The following is an 18,670-nucleotide window of genomic DNA, read 5'->3' as shown; positions in this document are numbered from 1 at the left end:
CCATCTACCCTGTGTGAATCCTCTTAATTTCTGTGGGTACTTAGTAGTTGAAGATGATATACATGGGTGTTTATATTTTGTTGTAATCTTTCACCCTTGATTGCTTAAAATTATTTATAATGTGTTAAGTTGGAAATTTTAAAGTCCCATTTAGATGAATTCCATTTTCAAATATAGACTTGAACTATTCAGGGATCCTGTGTTCCGTGCAACCAACAGGGATTTGGGTGTGGCCTCCATACTATTTTATAATCGTCTGTGTGGTCCTTCACACACATGCTTCTTAGATAGCAGGGCACTGTGTTTTTTCCTGTCTTATATGATAAAATATATTATGCATATTATATTTCATAATATACATATATATATACATATAAATATGCTGTTATTAACTTAGGCATGAGAGAAATGAATGCTAGAATGGTTTGAATATTTTGCAATAAAACAATAAGTAGGAAGTGAAAATTTTGAGATTCCTTGAGTCAAGTTGGATCTCTCAACTTCTACCTGAGCCTCTGTTGTTGGAATGTGGGGTGTGAGAGGCTGTCAAGGTTTTGAAGCAGAATAACTTTTGGAGGGCAAGCAGTGGAAGGAAGGGGGCACCCGTGTATCCATTTGTGGGTAGCACTCTGCCGCAGACAGGCCTCAGAATGTTGTGTGTTCCAAAGCAGGATCAGCCTCTCACCCAGAAGGCCTTTCTAAGTTCAATTTCCTGGGATCTCTAGATAATCCGAGTTTCCAAATCATCATGGCATGCACACGGGAGGTGGGGGGTGATGACAGTGACTACCTATGAGTACTAAGCTAGTGCTGACTGCCTCATGCTTTGTTTTGTGCTTTTTTAGAGTGCAAATTCACCTGCACCAGCGGCAAATGCTTGTATCTTGGTTCACTGGTCTGTAACCAACAGAATGACTGTGGGGACAACAGTGATGAAGAAAACTGTCTTCTGGTGACCGAGCATCCACCTCCAGGCATCTTCAACTGTGAGTCCCTCTGATTTACCCTTGTAGCATTGGGTCTGATGGTGTTTTGAAGCAAATGAAAGGTGGAAAGCTCATGTTTCCTGGTTAAAGAGATGAGCATTTTCACCAAGGTTTTCTTTTGTGTGGAAGATGGCATGTGTCAGATGGAGAATACGATGCGTTCTTGCAGGTGGTCACTGGCGCTGTGGTTTGTGATGGGGCTCTACTTGTTGATCTTAGAAGCTCCAGTTGGTTATGAGGACCCATGTATTTGTGTTCTTCACACAGCTTTAGAGACCTTTTTGGATGTATGACTTCAGAAATTTAAGTGAAGATAGGTCCATAATTATTCACAAAAATAGAAATATTTACATGAGACTCTTAAAGGTTCTGGTTGTATGTTTTGCTATTAAATATCAAATGGAAATAAAACATGTGTGTGCTTTATACAAATAAGATTAGTTGTCAAGGTCCTTGTCTGGTCATTGTACTAGCCATTATGGCAGGCGGGAGAAAACAGGTCCTGCTGTTCCAGTGTTGAGAGTTGGGAGGAAAACACATAGAAAGATAACTACAAATGGACACTGGAAGCAATGGATGATTGTTCCTAACAGTAGGGGTTTAGGAGTAAAGACAGTCATTCTCCTTGCACTAGTAATTGCTGCTCCAGGAAGGATGCATTCTGAACGATTAGGGAAGGACACTGGTGGGGCTTCAAACAGGAACAAGGAATAGCAGTGAGGATGGTGCGGCCCATCCAGTGAGGATGGTGCGGCCCATCCAGTGAGGATGGTGTGGCCCATCCAGTGAGGATGGTGCGGTCCTGGACCACAAGGCAGCCTGACCTGACAAGGTGAGCCTACTATGGCTGGGGACAATGTCAGACAGAGTTGGAAGCTGGGTTGGGGCCAGAGAGGAGCTGGCATGTGATGCCATGTCTTCTGCATATGGTTTGCTGAGCCCTGAAGCCTGATGCTAGCTGGCATCGATGTACTCATTCTTCTTCAGCAAACCAGCCATGTGCCTCCTCAGTGTTCCTGTCCAGCTGGGAGGTTCCCGTTGCTCTGTACTGTCACTGCAGCTCGATGGGGTGGGGGTGGAGTGAGGAATTGATCTGCTATGGCCTCCTAGACGCTATATACACAGTTTGGAAAGGACTACGCATGCTCAGTCTTAAGCAATTGCTGCTGAGGGATCTGTGCCATAGGCCTTCCACCTTCCGAGGAAGCCCAGAGTTGACAAGTACCAGCTGTCAACAGGAATGACTTCTCACTTTCCGCTCCAGTGGAATTTCCAGTTAACCAGAAGTATCCTATTCAGAGAAAGTGGGGAGCATAGCAGCTCTTGTCCTCACCAGAGGCGGAAGCTACTTCCTTCCCTATAGGTGGCCTCATAAAACTGACTCTCATAATCAAACGAACCAAAGCCAAACAAAAGTGCCCAGTTAAGCCTGCATTTTAACTTCAAACCCCTCCCCCCCAAGAAACCCCGCCCCCTCTCCACCCACTACCCCAGCGCCCTGCGCCCTTCCCAGGCCAGTTAGGGTAATAACAAAATAAGATATAATCTGAGCAAAGTGCTTTCCTTCCTAAGCCTGCTTTCTCACCTCTTTCAGTGTTGTTGAAACTACTATCCACTGTACCTTAAGCTTTCAGGTGTCTTTGTCCATGAGAACTTCAGACCCTCTAGAAAACCTATCCATGACCAGGGCTTACAGCTGCTAGATCTCTATTTTTTTTTCCTACAGTTATTGCAGCAAGCATTAAAAATAGTCCTTCACATAACCAGGTAGCCTAACAGATTGTGCACCTAGTTCTCCAGTTGTCTAATTTGCATCTGGGTTTTTGTTTTTTTATTAGTTTTGTTGGCAGTACAAAGTGATGCCTTTCAGTGTGGCCACTTCACACACACTGTGTGTGTTGGTCCTCTGCTCTGCTCTGTTTCCCTGTCTCCCTGCCTCCCTTGTTGATGGCTCTCTTCCTTTTGCTAGTGCCCCACCCCAACCCTTTACTTTCAAATTCTGCGTTTTAGTCTGTTCTGGGTACAGTTTGTTTGAATTCGGATACAAAGCTACAACGTGGTGGTGGTGGTGGTGGTGGTGGTGGTGGTGGTGGTGGTGGTGGGTGGTGGTGGTGGTGGTGGTGGTGTGCTCTGTGAACTCACTTACTCTGCAGATTCCCCTCCGGAACTTCTTTGTTTTCCTCTTCACCCTCTTCAGCTGTGACTTTTCATGGTCTGGACTGTTCATGTTACAGACTTCATGAGCTGAATTTTTCTGTTTCTCTGTGGTATCAGTGAATATGCTCATCTGTTCCTTGCCATTCCTGGCTTTTTGCTAGGTTGATTGAGCAATCTGGAGATTGAGTTGTAAATGTTGTATGCATGTGTAAAAGTAGTTGGTAGGGGTTAGCTGTCTGTCATTAGCAGGCCTGTTGGATTGTTATGTGCTGTTACTGGCTGCAGAACAGTCAGAAACTGTTAATTTATCTATAAGGAGATGGCTCCCATCAACAATATGATCGATCACCCTGAGGTATATGTCACATAGGATGAATCAATGTAAATGAGACTTTCTGTTGTTCTTCGGTGATAACCAATGATATTCCCATTGTTATAGGCTGACCAGTTAAAATGGTCATTCAGCTTTTCTAGTAGCCCTTTCTCCTCTATCTCAGGAACTAACACCCAGATCTCCTTCTGCTGAGCATACCTGGGAGGCCCTGTACTCGATTGTCTGGATCCTCCACAGAGGCCATGGTTGTCCACTGGCACCTCACTGTGGGTGGGGCTCTGCCCTGCCTCTGTCCTGCATAAGCTTCCAGCACCACTGAGTCTTTCCAGTTTCTCAGTCACACCCCTCACTTTCATTGCTCATCTCAAGTCTCCCAGCTGCCACTCACTTCCTGGATTGCTCCCTGTGACCGCAACTCTCTCACAGGTGTTTCTTCTAGAATCACCTGTTCATTGCCAAATCCAGTAGACAGTTTTCCCTCCCTCCCTCCCTCCCTTCCTCCCTTCCTTCCTTCCTTCCTTCCTTCCTTCCTTCCTTCCTTTTTTCTTTATTTCCTTCCTTCCTTTCTTTTCTTTCCTTCCTTCACTCTCCTTTTCTTTCTTTCACCAACCTTCTCTCCACTGTTGATAGAATTGTTCAAGTCTTTTCTTTTCTTTTCTTTTCTTTTCTTTTCTTTTCTTTTCTTTTCTTTTCTTTTCTTTTTTAAAGGCTCTCTGCCCCCTGGGATCACAGGCTCTGTTTTCCAGCTGCCAGTCTTGGCTGTTCCCCACACTCCTTTGGCCTTGGCTTCTCCAAACAATCACATGGAATTGTAGCCATTCCCTTGCCTTTACCTGTAGCCAAGACTGATGTTTGCAACTGCTTGTAAAGACTCTTGACAAGACCCACAGACTCTGAGCATCTGGTACCTGACTATTCATTTCTTCCTTACCTCTAGACCAACCCTTGTGTTTCATTTGTCTGACAATTAAGTGGTCCACTCTTTTTCGACTCTCCCCATTTCCAGAAATACATTATCCTATGTGGAGGCCTGTAGCACTTTGTGCCCTCATAAGGTCTTATACGTTAACACATGCACAGGTTTAAGTCTTGAAGGATGTTAAGTTCTTAGAAGGCAGGTACTATGCTTACCACTTTGTATGTTCGATGGTCTTCCCAGAGCATTGACTGTACATATTAGACACTTAAAGTATCTTTCCTCTGCTACTATATGCCCTTCAGAGTACCAAGCTGATGAGGTTTCTGCTGGAGCTTTAGCTTCACCCAGTGTGTAATCCATGGCATATGCAGCGTAGAGGGCATGGTCCTATAAATATTTGCTAAGTCAGCACATATGAATTATTTTAGAAAATTCAAATCCAATCAGAGGAGGAAGAGGCTGTTGTTTGCATGGCTTGGTATATATCTAGTGGAATGGAGGTTCAAAAAATATCCACACTATCTTAAAAAACTACATAATAAGACAAAGCAAAGGTGATATGAGGTCTAGCCTTTCCAACTTATCTGTCTTTGAGGATGTATTTTATTACCATAGAAACCAAGCTAACCACAATATAAGCTGCTCTGGTACAAGTATTTTTCCTAGGACCCACAATATGGTAGAATTTGTGTTTTGTAATGGGAGAAGACTCTTCAACCAGGCAACCCTTGAGTGACAAATGTTTGGTTTTTAATATGCAAATGTTTATATATACAGTATACACAGGGCTATTTCATGCCCAGAAAAAGTGTGTGTGTGTGTGTGAGAGAGAGAGAGAGAGAGAGAGAGAGAGAGAGAGAGAGAGAGAGAGAGAGAGATCTTTATGTGGTGTGTCTGCAGTATCTGCCATGTATAAGCCTCTATTAAGTATGTATATATACAACTGTGTCTGTGGTGTATGAATGTGAGATCTCTCTCTTTCTCCCTCTCTCCCTTTCTCCCTCTCTCTCTCTCTCTGTGTGTGTGTGTGCTCACGCGCGCGCACACACACACATGCACGCAGGTACACACATGAGTGGATGATTGTGCAAGAGTGTCTGTGTGGAGTGTGTATATATAAGTGTGAGTGTGTAACCTCAGTTTCCTGATAGTCCTACTAAGTAGATCATCTCTTCTTCCAGTGTATTTCTTACACCATAGGTTTTTTTGGCACTGCTTAAAGGAAATCCTTATAGGCACAGTGTAATAGTTGTTTTAAACAATGACTTAGGACCCAGGCTGTACTTTAGCATAGAGCATTAGGCTTTGAGTTGCAACTGTAGACTCTTCATTGGCTATGGCTTGAAAACAGCTGATAAGGTTCTTGTCCCTTGATTCTGCCCTCTCTGAAGTAGGATTATAATAGCGATATCTCACTCAGAAGGGAGTTTTGAGGATCTAATGAAATAGTGCAGAACAATCAATTACAGGAAAGCTTGGCACATGGCAAATATTCACCAAATACTCCCTCTCTGGAGGCCTGCAGCTTCCTGGGAGTGGAGTGAAGTGGCAAGGAAGCTTCCGTTTGCCGGGGGCCAGCTGTTTGCACACATCATCTCATTTGTATCTCTTAAAACGATCCTAGAAGGCATTCATAGGAACGCTATGCTTGGAGAGATTAGCTAATTGCTTCAGTCCCATAACCAGAACCCGATGCTGTGGCTGCGAGCTTGAATTCAGCTGTGTTTTCATTTTTTTTTGTGTGTGTTTTTCCCTCTCAATGGTATTTAAAAAAAAACTAAGGGTTTTACTAATTAGTTCTTAAAAGATGCATACGATTTATAGAGCAGAGATCAAATGGTCTACAACCCTAAGTGGCCATAGAAGTGACTGCTCCAAGAACAATTCTTTATATGATAATGGTTAATTAATACATAGATTTTGATTACCCTGGCTTCATACTGGATTTTCAAATAAAAATATGAAAAACAAACTCGGCAGCCTCAGCATGTCAGGAATCATTGGTATACTGACCTGTCCTGGATCCTGGCCATCCATGTGACCTATGTGACCCAGCGCCACCTCTTGTTTGTCCTTCCTTATTAGACACCAAGATCTGAAGATGAGACAGCCTTTTGGGCCAACTCTAGTTCAACCATTAGTACCCCTAAAGCCAGTGTCACCAAGCAGGCCCTTTCAGTGTTGGACCCTAATGTCTCTCTGGAGCTATGTCCCTTTCTGTTCGTCAAGGTGCCAATGGAGGGATGAAATCCAGCTGTGGAGGGCGTGGGACAGGGGTCCTTACAGTTTGTGATGTATCCAAGTATAGTTACAAGGAGCTATGAAGTTTCTGCATGCATAATGCTTAATTGTGGATTACCTTGGTCAAGGCCAGTAGCAAAGGCTGCTCATCCAGTCCGGCCATTCTGTAAGAGCAGTGGGTTCTTTGATGGGGATCACTGCCCCCATCTTACAACTTAAGAAAAATGAATCTGTGGAAACACAATTACAGATATGTGACAGTGACCCAAGAAAGCAATCTCAAGCAAGGTGAGGACCAGGATGTGTGGGTCTCTGGGCTGACCTAAGAGCTGTGCTGAATCCAGTTGCATTAGGTTGTCACTGGTCACAAACTACCTGGGTGCTTGATGTGGGGGAGGAGCCATGAGGGGTAGAAATACTGGCCTCTGAGACCCTGCCCCCTTTTGTTAGCTGCCATTGTTTCTCAGAGACAGTTTTCAGATCAATTAAAAACTTACAGGGTCTTGAACTAAGTGATCCTGCCTTTTCAAATAGACAAAGGTAAAGAACAAACAGGAAGGAAAGTTTAATGCACCTGGCGTCATTTTCTCCTGCTGTGACGCCAAATTTACTCAGATGAAAACAACCTCTTAGATTTACATTTTGATGTCCTACTTGAGATGAAATTTATCCACTTCTTTAAATATTTAGTAGTCTAGCGTGGATGTTAATGAAAGTCTGGTGGTGCTATTTTGAGAATTGCAACAATGATAGTAATTTTCAGTGTCAGATTCCTGCTTTGCAAAGGGAAAGAGACACGGGTTGGGGGGGGAGGAGAAGGAGGAGGACAGGAGGATGGGGAAAAGGAGGAGGAGGAAAAATGGTTTCAGTTCTAATAGAGTTTGCCATCCGCTGGGCCGTGCCAGACAGATGGGTCATGAATAGTGTCTAGACATTCTCTGCCTGAGCAAAGCCCTGGTCTCTAAGGACACACAGTGAGACGCCTGCCGGCTTAAGTAACTGGGGAAAGTCAGGGCAAACTCTCCTGCAATCAGATAGAAATCAATTCAGATCCTGCTTCCTCACAGAGGCCCAGGAGCTGGTGAGAAGGGAGGGGATGTTAGAAGAGCCCGCCTTCCCCACACTACTAATCAATTTTAGTACAACCTTGACAGTTATTAAGCAGTTGGGACATCATAAAAGGACAGTTGTAGTATGGCTATGTTATCAATTTAAACCCTGCTCTATCACAAAATGCAGAATGATTGAAGTTAGATCCAGGCCCCAAAGGGCAGAGAAGAACTATAATCAAAAGGGCACATGGGCCATCGACTGGCCTGTGCCGTTATGAGTATTGAAGAACCTGGTACATTGGTGGAAACTGTTGCTCCCAACAGTTCATTTTCTAGGGGTTAGGCTCTTAATTTGGAAGGGTTTAGAGACTCACTTGGCTTGACCTTCCTTATAAATGTCTGAGAGCCTTCCAGAGTAGGAAGGCTCTGGAAGGGCAGTTCTTCTACTGTGTGTAGAAATAAGGCGAAAACTCCATTAAGCCCTGTGCTTGACTGTGCTCACCAGGGGTTATTGTAATGGCTGTTTTTCTCATTACTTTCTGTACCACGAATGATGTTTACATGATGCTAGCAGTGTGTATCTGTCCTGGTGAGTAGGGCGAGATTGGGGTGAAGGTGAGGTGCCACCAACCAGAATGGGTTTCCTAGACTCGGCTTCCTAGAGAACATCTCACTGTTTGATTTGGTAGGGACTGGTCATGATGTTGCTTGAAAAATTCTGCACAATGGTATAAAGTGACATCTGCAAGGGAACATTGTTGTGGAAGCTGAAGTTCAGAGATACGTGATTATGGAAGTAATGCAGAGGTGGAAGTCATACCTGGGGTATATCCTCAGAGTTGGCCACTGGAGCTGATAGATTTTAGTCATGTCTCATGGAGACACAGTGTAGGGCTTTTAAAATGGGAAAAGACAACAGCCTATATCTGGCTATGACCGCTTTCTCTCTCTCTGCATTCTTGTTATTTGCCAAGAGCTAATAGCAGAGGAAAACCATCATGTTCTTTGCCCTTTTCCTTCTCAGAAAGGAAAGGGAAATTGACAACTGAAGACAAGTCTTAGTGTAGACAATCACTGGATAGGAAAGAAAGAGATCCTAAATTTCAACCCTTGCAGGTGTCAGGAGTGAGCAAGCCTGCCCCAGTCCCAGATGGCTCTTGTCAGAAATATTGCCGGAATTATCCGGAAGGTACTGCAGCCCCACAGGAAGGCTTTTTTCCCTAAAGCCTCACCTGCTGTCTGCATTCTCTCACACTTGTGTCATAAACAGTCTCATCCAGTGGGATGACCTGTAGGGGCTAATATCTGTGGCAGTGAGTTGGATATGTAGGTGCGATGCCATGCTTCCACTGACTGCATTGGTGGAAGAGACACACGGGGAGACACACCTGGTAGATCCCACAGCCTCTTGTTTCTATAATGTACATCTGCCCATACTAGGTTCAGATATGTGCCTTGGTCATAAGGATATAGTGTTAGCCCCACCCATTGAGAGAAAGAGTGTGCTCTGATATGGACACATGTCTATTCTAGAGGGGATATCTAATATGATTTGGATGCTGCAGGTGGCTCTATTGTGGATGTTATCTTTCTTTAGTAGGAACCCTTGATGTCTGTTGCATTATTCTAAAAATTAGGAGAAAAAAGGCTGAGTTATATCTTTACTTTCTTGATCCTGGGGCCCTGGATAGTTCCTGACGAGGGGTAACAGTGCAATGGGGGTTAGGGACAGGTGCTTCCATCCTATCTGGCCAGGTTGTGTTTGCCTTGGGGTGGCAGGTTCAGTCCAGCTGAATCTCTGAGAGACAGAGGTTGAGTCCATCAGGAATATTATTTACCTGCCAATTCTTGACAGAAGCCTGTCTGTAGCTAGCTTGACATATTTTCCATAGAGACTCCACCGAAGAGAATGCACCATAGAGAGATGTCATTCTCTCTGGCACATTACTTAGGAGGTTTTAATACCTCCTAATACCTACTGCTGGTTACACAAAGAGAGAAGAATCAGATGAAACCATATTTTAAAATGCCAGCCTGACTTTAAAAGGCCTGAAGCATTTCTGGTCTACTTAGGCCATTTTGCTGATCTTCCTGACAGCTTATCAGGATCCAGTAGCTACTGAGCCTTCATACTCTGTGATTTCTGGTCTTACACAAGTATTAGGGCATTTTAATAGGAAACGGCAAGAAAACTAGACTGATTCATTTTGCAAAGTTGCTAAAACAAGTGTTGAAAGTTAGTATCTAGGTAGGGACTGGGGAATATTCTAGAAGAAAAACCCCATATGATTGAGGTAGTTACATGCAAAAAGTAATAGAAATTTTTCTCATTTTGAAGTATATTTCATGGAGGAAGTTTCTGTGAGTAGTGAATATCTGAGGCACTGAGTTAGCCTTTGAGAGAAGTATGGAGTTTCTCGACATTCTAGCTTTCTTCCATCTGGAGTTAAATAGAACAACCAGGATATGTAATGATACAGATAAATGTCTCCAGTCCCAGTGTATGAGATATAGGGAAACTCCAGAACTTGGTGCATGTGTGAGACACTGTCAAGAACAGGGGGATGGTATCTGGGGGACCCTCCTCTCCTGGGCATCCTGGTAGGCATACAGACGGAGAAATAGATGAACAGAAGTATGACACAGGAATTGTCATGGTAAGCCAACTTGTTTGGAGATGAGCGCTGGCAGGAGCATCACTAGAACGGTGGGTGGCACCATATTTTGGAGATCCAGGCATGGGGTTTCTATTTCAAGACTTTGAAGAAGTCACGGAAAGTGTTGGTCAAGAAGGAGAGAAATGGATAAGAAAGCTCTATGCTGGAAGATCTTAACATGACCCATCCCAGCACTCTGTAAACAAGGAAAAAGAAACCCAGAGAGCTAAAATGTTTCAGTATCGTAACCCTGATATATATGTTTCATAATCGGGTTAATGTTAACCGATTGTTTTAACTGTGGTACTGTGTGTGTGCACATATGTGTAGGTATGCATGCATATGCAGGTATGTGCTTGTGAGGCAGAGGACAACCTCAGATGTTATTCCTTAGATGGTCTCCACCTTTTTTTAAGATTAAAAATTATGTTAAATGTGTCTGTGTCCCACTGTGTGTATGTGTTCCATGTGCCTGCAGCAGGTAGATAAGGGTGTCTGATCTTTGGGAACTGGAGTTGTAAGTGGTTGCTAAACACCTGATGTGGGTGCTGGGGACTGAATTCCATTCTTCTCCAAGAGCAGCATGCGCCATGAACCATTAAGTTATCACTTCAGCCTCCACATTTGTTTTTGAGTCAGGGTCTCTCACTAGCCTGGATCTCTCCCAATAGGCTAGACTTCTTGTTCAACCAGTCCTCAGGACCTATCTCTCTCTTCCTTCCTAGCACCAGGATTACAAAAACCACTATATTGACTTTTAAAAAGGTGAGTTCTAGGTTTTAACTTGGGTCCTCATACTTCTCCCTGGCTGTGAGACTTTAAGCAATAGAAATATGTCTGTCACTGATCTGGAATCTAGAAGTCCAAAATCAGAGTGCTAGCAGATTTAGCACCTGAGGACAACACATTTCCCATGTGTCCTTATATGGTAGAAAGATCTCTCTCTCTCTCTCTCTCTCTCTCTCTCTCTCTCTCTCTCTCTCTCTCTCTCTCCTGCCCCTTTTTAGTCTTCCATCCTCTCTCCTTTATCTCTCTCCTTCCTTCCCCCTCCCTTTTCTTCCTCTCTCTTTCCCCTCTCTTCCCACTCTTTTTCTCATCCCTTTTTATAGTTCTGAGGATTGAATCCAGGGTTTTGCACATGTTAGGCAAATACTGCATCACTGAACTGTATCCACAGCCCTTTCACTTAATTTTTTTTTTAATTCTAAAAGAGGGATTTGCTATCTTCCCAAGCTGGTCCTCCTGTTTCAGTCTCTATGATGGGACTACAAGCACCCGTGAGTCACTGTACCCAGCTACAGTTCTATTTTATTTCATAACACTTACTCATTTTATGCATGTCGTGTGCACATGGTACACATGTGAAAGGGAGAGGCCAGCTTGAGGGAACTCTGGTTCTCATTTCCACCTTGGGCAGCATCTTTACCTATCTCTCTGACTCTGCAACCTCTTTTGTAAGAAATGTTACTTCTATTCCTGATGGGTCTTTCTTTCCTCATGCTTTCACCACTTGCCAAAGGCACATACTCCTAAAACCACTATCATGAGGGTTAGAATTTCACCATAGTGTTTGGTATGTGTTTTGGTACATGGATGTAGATATTCAAACTACAACGGTAGTTCTTAGGCTCCTCATACTCAAGCCCAGTATTCTTCCCATCTCTTGATGCTATAGATGAGTCTACGGAGGAGGAGAAAATCCCTGGAAGACCCTCTACTGCAGGGTAGGGATTTCTAGGTAAGCTTGATGGCCTATAGGTATGAGCTCCATGAAAGGAGAAGCAAAGATGCAATGTGGAAGGTTGTCAGAGGGGGAAGACTCCAGCACACTTAAATAAAGTGCAATCAATCTTTTCAGTAGAGTTTGAAGACAGTTCTGTTGCCAAGATTACATGAAATCAGTTTGGAAGAATCGAGGTGAAGGCCACATTAAGATATGAGTAGGGAGTAAGTCAGCCTACAGTGAGGCCCCACTCTGGGGTCCTTTGTGACTTCCTAGGATATCTGTCACTGATGTCCTTCCCCTCAGGGCCCAGAGTGGTGTGGTGTGTGTGTGTGGCAACAAGTTGGAAACTCTTGGCAGGTGATCGAATGACTGAAAAAACTGAATAAGGAGGGCTGAGCCTGCCGTTTGAGAGCAGAAGGATGTCTTGGGTGGTGGCTGACATTGTAGGATGCAGATGTCCCAAGCTAGACTCTTGGGATGGGCTCTGGCATGGTGGAGTGGAACCACTCCACCTTGGACACATGGGAAGAAACATGCCGGTGCACTGTGAGGTGCTTGCTGAGGCATCCTCACCCTGTGGGGCAGATCTGCTCAGTGAGGACTGGTCGAAAACTGCTGTGAGCTGCCTGATTCCCAGTGAAATACCCACGTAGGGTAGACCCAGTTGGTTATGCTTCAGACCTTTCAAAAGAACTTTCCACACCTATGAGCATCTCTCTCAACAGTACTTGCCAAGTACTAAGTACTTGATTCATTTTATTTAATTGTCAAGCCTAGCAGATGTTGCATGAATCCACAACGTCCCTTCCACACAGTTAATGAAATCATCAGCAATGTGTTCAGTTTGGACCTGTGGTCATGTACAGGGGGGCTGAGAGCCTTTAGAGAGACTAGAAACAAAGGAATCCCTTGGCCTGGTTGGAGGCTGTACCTAGGACAAGTCTGTGAATACCTGTTCCTGAATGTTAATGACCAGGGGCATGAAAGGGTACAGACATGGGCTTGTTTCTGGATGCCCACAAGCTGGGCAAAGGGGAGTACTGAGGATCTTATGCATGTGAGTGGCATGTAAATATTTATCACATGGGCAAAGAATGAGTCATTAGACGTGGGCTGTAGATTTTGCCCTTTGAACAATTGTGATGGTGGGACTTTGCTTCCTTTGGTTCTGTTTATGGATGGATGAGTACATACATGCATTATGAAAATCCAGAGATACTTGGATTGATGTCTTTATGTTACATTTGAGATTGGAATGTAAAATTCAAAGGAGAAACCCTTAATGATGTTTTCCTTGGAGGATCACACTGGATTTGTGGGGTTTTGTTTTTCTTAATCACAAGAATGAGTTAGAATTAATAACCGACCACTCTTTTCTCTGTGGTGACTTGGTTCATTAACACCTTGGGCTGAGGTTTGCTGGCAAAGGAAGGCTTTTTGAATGCCTAGATTCCCCTGTGACTTCAAAAAAAGCATTCTGAGACAAGGACTTTACTTCTGTGAAGTTTAATAAGATAAATATTAGTTGGAACAGTTAGCCAAAGAGGGATGCTTTTTATAAATACCTTGGCTGTTTTAAGGGTTTTCAAGAGAAATCTTCATCATCAGGGCACACAGTATCCACCAGTGTCCACTAAAACCAGAGCCTGCCCACTATGAAGGAGCATTCATTCTTGGTAGCATCCTGGGTGCTCTATTTGTCTTTCCCACTGTTAACCTTCTCATTCTCTTTCAACCCTGTCCCCAGTATTGCTGTGTAGTCTGCTCACTGGGGACAGTAATGACGCAATGTGTGAATCCAGAGTCTGGCACCTTGTACCACCTCGATAGGAATAGAAAACTGTGATCGCGGCATTAAAATATGCTAACAGGAGGCAGGGACTAATGGGCGCGGCAGCTACACTGCAGATGTTCATTCTGGTGCTGGCGAGGCATGTGGGGAAAGAGAGGATGCTGCTGCTTCTGTCCAGAGTTCTATGTTGACTTTTGTTTCATCGACAGGATCTCCAAAGGATCTTTCTGAAGTGTGCTGCCTCTGGGGGCTCTGAGGGCACGGTGAGAATGTGAAGGGGATAGGATACACATGGGGGGGGGTGTTAGTAGTGCTGCTAGAAGGCAGTCGTTTAATTAAAATAAATTAGACATGGTTCATATTTATCATTCTAGGTGGAGTTGCTGCTAAAAAGAGGTCCTAAATACTTAAAATAAAATCTGATATACCAAATGCAAAAGGATGGTTTTACTAACATGAAAAGACAAACAGGTGGAACTTTGAATTTCTCACTCACCTGCAGGATGTTTTGTGCATGGACTTCCTGTACATCCCGACACATGGCTTCTCTGAATATACCTTGCTCGTCTGTGTTGAGGCACCAGCTCCCTCATTCCCTTCCTGTCACTTTGTAGAAGTCAATAGCATGAAGCACACACTCAGAACAGCCAACTCGGTCAGTGCTCTCTCCCCACAGGGCTGGTACTAGTTATCTTTACTGAAAGAGGACTGTAGGGGGGCCTGGAAAGATGGCTCAGTGGTTAAGTGCACTGGCTATTCTTCCAGAGGACCCAGGTTCAATTCCCAGCACCCACATGGTAGCTCACAACTGTCTGTAACTCAAGTTCCAGGGGATCTGACACCCTCATATAGACATACATTCAGATGAGACACCAATGCACGGAAAATAAAGGTAAATCTTTAAAAAAAGTTCTAAGAAAGAAAGAAAAGGACTGAGTCTTCAGAGAGGATGGCTTCATGACAAGCCTGACTTGAATTCCCAGGCTGGAATTCACCTGTCACCAGTGTGTGTAGACAGCATGGGTAAGCTGGGAAGGGGCCTAGCTTTGTTTACAAGGTGCTAGAGGATAGGAGACAGCTCGGAAATAACAGTCCATGTTTTATATTGTCTTTGGGCATCATGCACCCTCAACTGACAGGAACATCCTGTGGCCACTATTTCATTCTTCCCTCCATCCAGGTTCTTACCTGGATGGATGATGAGTGGGGCCCCAGGCAGTGAGGGGGTGGGTACAGAGTGTGGAAGGGTTCAATCTCTGTATCTGTCGATTTGATGGATGCATTTCTTAGCTGGCATAGCAGCCACAGCAGTTAATCCAGTGTGCACTAGCAAATGAAACTCAATAGGCCAGCGTTGGGATATCTATGCACGTGAAGTGGGAATCGGGATCAGGGTAGAGATAGGAGAAGTTTGGCAAAGGGTCAGTGCCCAAGTGGACCAGGGCTGTGGATTTTCCCCAGGTTTAGTTCGCAGTTACATGTTTTACCAGAGGACACTTAGGTAGGAATCCTGGGGCCTCTAAACTTTTGGGGGGAGGCATATACAAATATTGTCGATCTGGGGAAAAAAAAAAACCTCTCCAATTTAGGAGAAGGAAACTACCAAATTAAAGTGGACATGTTTAATTAAGCGTTGACAAAATATGGTGGCACATCAACTAGTCAGCTGTAGATTGTGTTATTTAACTGTGTTATTCTGGCTTTGAAATGACTTTTGAGGAGCCAATGGAGATTCTGGAAAGGTCTTTGGCAGCTGTGAAGAGAGGCCAGGGCTTGCTATGTCCTTTGCTCCTATTTGGGTGTGAGTGGCAGGCTGGATACTAGGAATATTGCAATGTTCTTCCAAAGCTTGCTCCTCATCATGGCGGGGGACACCAAGTCTTGCAACATCATCCCACAGCCTAGACACTTGTCTGAGGTGGTGACCTCCTCATTTTGTATGGAAGCTTTGGGGCCATCACTTGGTGACACATGCTTAAGGCAGAGAATAAAAGGAGGGAGCACATGGCCCTTCCAAACGTGGCTATGACAGAGTGTGCTGCCTGCCCCCTCACCATCCTGCCACTGTGAGCCTCTAGGGAAGCCATCCAAGAGCTTGGCTGCCCATCTCCCCTTACCTACATTCGGGCTCACAACTAATGTCATGTTTGGTTGTTTAAAGTGTAACTCTACAAATCTTGGTGGCGCAAAGGTAGATGATAAATTACAAGGATTTTAAAAACTATGATGAAAGTCAACATATTTTAAAAGGCTGACTTCTTAGTCTGTTTTTTAAAAATCAGAACCCCAGCCTTCTGCCTTCAAAGGGCACACTGCATACTTCTCCTACCACTTTCTGCTTTTCTCCACCAGTGTTTTCCCTGAGTAGCCTTGCTTGAGGGATGCCCGTTAACAGCAGGTGAGGCAGCTGTTACGGCATGGAGGCCATCTTAGTTCTCAGTAGATCAGCTATATTTTTCCCCTGTCCGTTGTGCTCTTGTACCACTCTGTGGGTGCTGATAACACATAATCACAGTAGATGTCTATCATTTGTTTAATTACTTCTTTCCTGCTATTATGGGTTTGGTGCACATTGATCCTCATTTTCCATGACAAAGTTACTACAATCGTATATTTCAAAGCATATTGATTTTAATATAATATTTGTGATGTCCCCCAAAGGGAGTGGCACTATTAGGAGGTGTGGCCTAGTGGGAGGAAGTGTATCACTGTGTGGGTGGGCTTTGAGGTCTGTTTTGCTCAAGCTTCCCTCAGTGTGACTTTCAGTCAACTTCCTGTGGCCTGCAAGATGTAGCACTCTCAGCTATTTTCTCCAGCACCCGTCTGCCTGCACAACATGCTTTCTGTCATGATAATAGAACCTCTGAAACTATAAGCCACCCAAATTAAATGTTTCTTTGTAGGAGTTTCTATGGTCATGGTGTCTCTTCACAGCAATAAAACCCATGCAGTTATGTGTTTCTACCTGATGGGAATACATTTTAGGAAATACATTGCTAGGCAACTTGGATTTTGTGTGACTGTCACAAGTTGAACTTACACAAACATGATACAGCCTTTGTGTACTTAGGCTGTGTAGCATATATCATTGACTTGGAGATTTGATTTGTTGTTTACTTAAAATGTTATTATGCAGTATGTGACCATACATACAAATTGATATATATATATTAGATTTACATACTTTATGTTTATAAATGTTTTGCTTGCATGCATATCTCTGTACCATGTATGTTCTTAGTGCCCAGTGAATCTGGAAGAGGGAATCAGATCCTTTGGACCTGGAGTTATGGATGGTTTTAAGCTAATGTTTAGGTGCTGGGAACTGAACCCAAGTTCTCTACAGGAGCATCAAGTACTTTTAACCACTGAGTCATTGTTCCAGAATAATTTGACTTTTTAAAAGTAGTTGTTTGAATATGAAGTGTCCTTTGAAAGGCTGGTATATTGATGTTGAAGACTTGGTCCCAAGATCATGGCATTAATACAAGATGATTGGATCATTAGTGACTTATTGATGAACTCAAACTGTGAGTTATTGGCAGGTCGGGTCTGGTTGCAAAGAGTAGGCCATGGTAGAGATGCCTTTGAAGGGTGTGCCTGGTTCTTTCTCTTTCCTTCCTTCCTTCCTGTCTGTCTGTCTGTCTGTCTGTCTGTCTGTCTGTCTGTCTTTTTGTCTCCTTCCTTCTTGGTCACCATGAGATAAGCAGTTTTCCTTTGCAATAATAATGTTGCCTTGCTGCAGACCTGAAAACAATGAAGCCAGTTGGCTGTGGACTGGAACCACAAATCACAGGAAATCTTTACTCCTTTAAATTGATTTTCTCACATGTTTTCCCACAATAATGGAAGGTGACCAATACAAAAGAATTCCATGCGTGTCGGGATGGCAGAGTGGTCTAATGTGCCAGACTCAAATAAGTATTCCATAGAAATAGAAAATCAAAGCTATACTGGGTCCAGTTCTACATTAGACCACTATCTTAAGCCTATAAACAGTAAACTGCAGGTTAGCAGAATTATGGCAATTATTTTTCCTTTGACACACTTCTAATTTTTCATACTTTAAAAATTAGATTAAGTTCCTTTAAGTTCTCCCTACAGCTTCATGCCACTGTCAATAAATGGCCCAGCTCTACCCTGTCCCTCAAAGTATCTATTCCTGGTATACTGTGTTGTGAGACCTACCTTTTCTACTCACTCTGGAGGCAACCATCAACTTTTCCTTTGACATTTACTTATTTCAGTGCTTATTCCCCTTGCCCCTTGTAGTTGCAAGGCCACTGGAGGCAGAATTCTAAACCCTAGAGGACCTTCTATCATTCCCAGTGTAGTATCTATGACTGACACTTGGTGTTTGTTAAAGTGAACAGATCAGTGCCTTGCAGTCCTGGAGTGTTTGTCTTGGTAAATGATTCTTTTGTTTTTCCTAAATGGTGAGAGTTGTTGATCTATTTTTTATTGTTGTTGAAAAGTGTAGTTATGGTGGTGTCTCGACTGAACTGAGGTGATAGAATACAGAACAGATGACAGCACACAGAAAAGGGAGAGATTTATAGAGTGTAAGAAAGGGGCCTGGGACAGGAGCAGTGGAACAAAGCTACACAGTTGTGCTGACTTTATACAATGAGGTCTTCCAGATGTCATTCATGTCACGTAGGAAGAGAAGCTGAACATTAGTTTAACAGTGCTGTTTATTAGTATGTGTGAGGCTTATCTACTTGACCAGAGGAAGGAGAATGGATCTTTGTATACATGAGGGAGGGAGGGAGAGAGAGAGAGAGAGAGATAACTGCATGTGCAGGG

General features: G+C 43.7%; 1 protein-coding gene across 2 annotated transcripts in view; it reads left to right on the top strand.

Moving 5' to 3' along the window:
• Ldlrad4 (low density lipoprotein receptor class A domain containing 4) overlaps nt 1-18,670 on the top strand; it is a 353,415-nt gene that overhangs the window by 171,841 nt on the left and 162,904 nt on the right. For both annotated transcript variants that reach the window (XM_035440083.1, XM_027402672.2), the window contains exon 3: nt 846-986. In XM_035440083.1, the coding sequence (XP_035295974.1) occupies nt 846-986 (141 nt within the window). The remainder of the gene's footprint in view (nt 1-845; nt 987-18,670) is intronic.

This window comes from Cricetulus griseus, chromosome 2, assembly GCF_003668045.3.
Source record: "Cricetulus griseus strain 17A/GY chromosome 2, alternate assembly CriGri-PICRH-1.0, whole genome shotgun sequence".
Classification (NCBI taxonomy): domain Eukaryota; kingdom Metazoa; phylum Chordata; class Mammalia; order Rodentia; family Cricetidae; genus Cricetulus; species Cricetulus griseus.
The sequence above is the reverse complement of the archived record's forward strand: the minus strand, read 5'-3'. Positions and strand labels throughout refer to the sequence as shown.